At 40.5% G+C, this 3,278-nt stretch overlaps 1 protein-coding gene across 1 annotated transcript; it reads right to left on the bottom strand.

Annotated features, from left to right (window-relative positions):
* Nucleotides 1-1,869: 1,869 nt before the first annotated feature.
* Nucleotides 1,870-2,738, bottom strand: LOC147895850 (uncharacterized). Its single transcript, XM_087383198.1, has 2 exons — nt 2,505-2,738; nt 1,870-2,414 (listed from the first exon to the last, which is right to left on the bottom strand). Exons 1-2 carry the CDS (start codon nt 2,680-2,682, stop codon nt 2,128-2,130), a joined length of 465 nt encoding a protein of 154 aa, XP_087239324.1. The 5' UTR covers nt 2,683-2,738; the 3' UTR covers nt 1,870-2,127.
* Nucleotides 2,739-3,278: the final 540 nt, after the last annotated feature.

Raw genomic sequence — 3,278 nt, 5'->3', positions numbered from 1 at the left:
GCTCTCCCTCATCTTCAAGCTCCACCCTCATCTTCAAGATGCACCCCTTGTGTTCAGCTTTGCCCTCATCTTTAGCTCACCCTTGTCTTCCAGGCTCTAGGCCTACTCTTCTAAGTTCTTGTCATGACAATGTAGATCCTTGCACACATGTATGATATAGGTTCATTCCCCTATTTTGTGTTCTATTATTTTAGGCCCATGCCTCTCTTCCTTGTTCCTTTAGGTCAACCCTTGTGCAATCCCTATTATATCCACAAGAACCCAAAAGGTATTGGCTCTATGTAGGTTCATTTCCTTACTTTGTCTTCTATTGTTTTAGTCCGATGCCTCTCTTCCTTGTTCTTTTAGGTCAACACTTGTGCAATCCCTACTGTATCCGCAAGAACCCAAAAGGTATTAGCTCTACATCTCCATGATGGGTGTATTTCTATAATTGTATATTGATTTTAATGGCAAGGGGCTTTCCCATGTGAGATGAACATGTCACATATATACAAATCAGACCGTCATGGCATAATTTTGACAACCTTGTATGGACTTTTTGCCAATATGGATGAAGCAGTGAGAAAATATATGGCAGATTTCCTTTTAGTTGCACCTAAATAATACCCTCAATTCTTATGCCCTGGCCTTGTAGAATGAATAGGCTCTCTTCTCATACTCACTTCCTTTGGCTCTCTTATATTGGGCTTGTGCCAACAATTGTTAATATATAGATTTGTATATATTGGGCTTTGCACATTTTGAGAACATAAAGAGTTTTGAAATCTTTACATTCTATTAAAATTGATATCTTCGTCATTGAAATCTTTGTGTACATAATAAATCAATGTTCACAAAAAATATCTCTTTTCTCTCTTTCATTCACAACCGCTCTAGCTTTTGCAAACCTCCTTCATGACCTCTACCGCTCAGTTTGGACTTGCTTCCTCTCGTTTGCTTTTCTTCATGTCTCTCTTTCGACTCTTAGTTACTCACATTAGCCTCTTTTCACAACTAGGGCCTCTATCGCCTCTTAGCATTGTACATGGTAAGTGGACCCCGACCTCCGAACCTGGACTACCTAATGGATTGGACACTTTTTTTACCAATCTTGTGGTTTTTTTTTTGAAAACTCAATATTAGTAAAAATTCTCAATTTTGTCAAAAAAATGCAAACTCTATAAAAATATCTCATTTTATTATAATTTTCAACTTAGTTGTCTCAAATCTCTTCCCTTGTCCCATATATAACTTTTTAATCCAATTGATGGAATTAATTATATAGCTCATTTATTGATGGGATTATATATCTAAACATGCACGTGCGCACATTTATTAGTCTAGATTGATCTATTAAGCACACAAAACGGTTATGACCACTTTGTACATAAGGACCTTTAGATTTTATGTGTTTGTGTTCGACAATTCAATGACTTGATGAGTTTCGCAATGATTGATCTTGTATTATGATAGGGGGGGAGGCAAAATAGATTAGAGAGGTGAAATTGGGGGAGGAGAAGGAGAGAGAGAGAGAGAGAGAGAGAGAGAGAGAGAGAGAGAACCCCCACATGCCTTGGTTCTACCATCGGCTTGCCATTATTCAAAAGGTCATAAATAAACAAACGAATATGATTCATTCGGAATGTGTTTTAAAGGTGTAATATTTTAATACGTGATGGTTATGAGTATGAAGCCTGATAAACACAGGGATATGATTCCTTTGGAATTTATTTTGAACGTGCATGATCCCTCTTTTGAACGTGCATGATCCCTCTCGAACCCTTTATTGGTTGGCCAAAGAACTTTTAGTATCCATAAGCAATTGTTAAATACCCTTAGGATGGAGGCGAACCACATTTATCCTTTCGGCTACACCGACGTCTAAATCACATGAAATTTTAGAAAGGTCTCCTTTTTCCTTATGAGAATCAAACTCTAGCCTGAGGGCTGTCTAACCCCTAAGCATGATGAAAAATGTAGAACGCATTTTGCCTTTTTCATTCCTATTTAACCCAATGAGAATGAGGAAGGTATCTTCGTCTTCCTCACACTCTTAGTACATAATTGTTTAATAAGCACACACACTATAGCTCTGTGATGCGTGCTCGTATCGAGCTTCACGCTTTTCAGGACTTGCCCTCAAATTCACTCAACAATAATGTCGTTGGCTAAAACGTAGGCCTCTACTCGCTCCATGAATCTTCTGATCCTCTCCTTGCTCTTTTCGGCTTCGCTCTCCCCTGCATTCTCCTCCAACTCAACATCCCAGCTTGCGATTGTGCTGCATTCGTCATCCCCTGGGCTGAACTTGATCTTGTACGTTCGACCCACGAACACCTGCGCCGTCCCCTTCGCTTCAATTATCTTTGCAGTGGTTGAATAGTTGGCCTCGTCGACCTCTTCGAACTGCTCCTTTATGTAAGAGCCGTCTCCTGCAAAAAAAGCATCAAGAGGCTGCGAATTAGACAAGGCTCCCATTGCTACCTTGGTGAAAGTTTTGGAGGCGGAGCTGGGAGGGGTACCGGAGGCTGACTCGATGATACGGATAGCGCCCGTTTTGGCTTCGGAGCATTCGACGGTAGCTGGGTGTTCTGCAGGCAAAAACTCGGGGTAATGCGTGGGGGATTCTTTGACTAGAACGAGCCAGAGCTTTTGGACGGAAACATTGACGGGGATGTCGAAGGAAACGGAGGGAGGCATGGCGGTAGATGTAAGGAGAAAGTGGGCGACGTTGAAGACGTTGAAGAAAGCAAAACATGTATATGAAGGGAAAGCAAAACATGTACGGTGACAAGAAGTTTGGTATCCTGTGCGCAATTTTCCTCATATTTTTCTCTCCTCCCAAAGACTAATTCCTTCTTCTAGAACTCCTTAACGTGTTTGACTCGCATCTTATTACATGCCCTTCTAAACCTCTCAATTTTCTAGCCTTCACATGGCTCACTTGTGTCGCTTCTCCACCTAGAACAGTTTTGAAATAGGTCCACTAGCCGAAACATTAGAAAAGCCAACCCTTTGACATGCCACTTTTGAAAATGAAAACACAATCACAAAGAAAAAAACTCACAAAACTCCTACCTCACCTACCCTTTGGGATATAATTGACTTGCTTTCTGCTGCTTTGCATATGGACAAGTGGGTCATTTGGGCCAAGTGGCAAAGCAATCGGATCAACCTTAGCTCAAGTGTCAAATATGCTTAATTTACAAGATGAAAATTTGTCCACAAATTTTACCCCAAAATTAATAAGATCTCGTGAGCATTTGAAGTCCACCTTTTATTCATTACTTAATAAT

This window comes from Dipteris shenzhenensis, chromosome 12 (genome assembly GCF_047967505.1).
Source record: "Dipteris shenzhenensis isolate YYH24624 ecotype China chromosome 12, Dip_SZ_1.0, whole genome shotgun sequence".
Lineage (NCBI taxonomy): Eukaryota > Viridiplantae > Streptophyta > Polypodiopsida > Gleicheniales > Dipteridaceae > Dipteris > Dipteris shenzhenensis.
Note: the sequence above shows the minus strand (reverse complement) of the source record. Positions and strands in the feature narration are given on the sequence as shown.

What these genes read in the sequence shown, in the direction of transcription:
- LOC147895850 (XM_087383198.1), bottom strand. Translation starts at nt 2,682, where the DNA reads ATGCCTCCCTCCGTTTCCTTCGACATCCCCGTCAATGTTTCCGTCCAA. An exon ending in TATCATCGAGTCAGCCTCCG is followed by an intron (nt 2,415 to 2,504) that starts GTACCCCTCCCA and finishes CTTTTTTTGCAG; the next exon opens with GAGACGGCTCTTACATAAAG.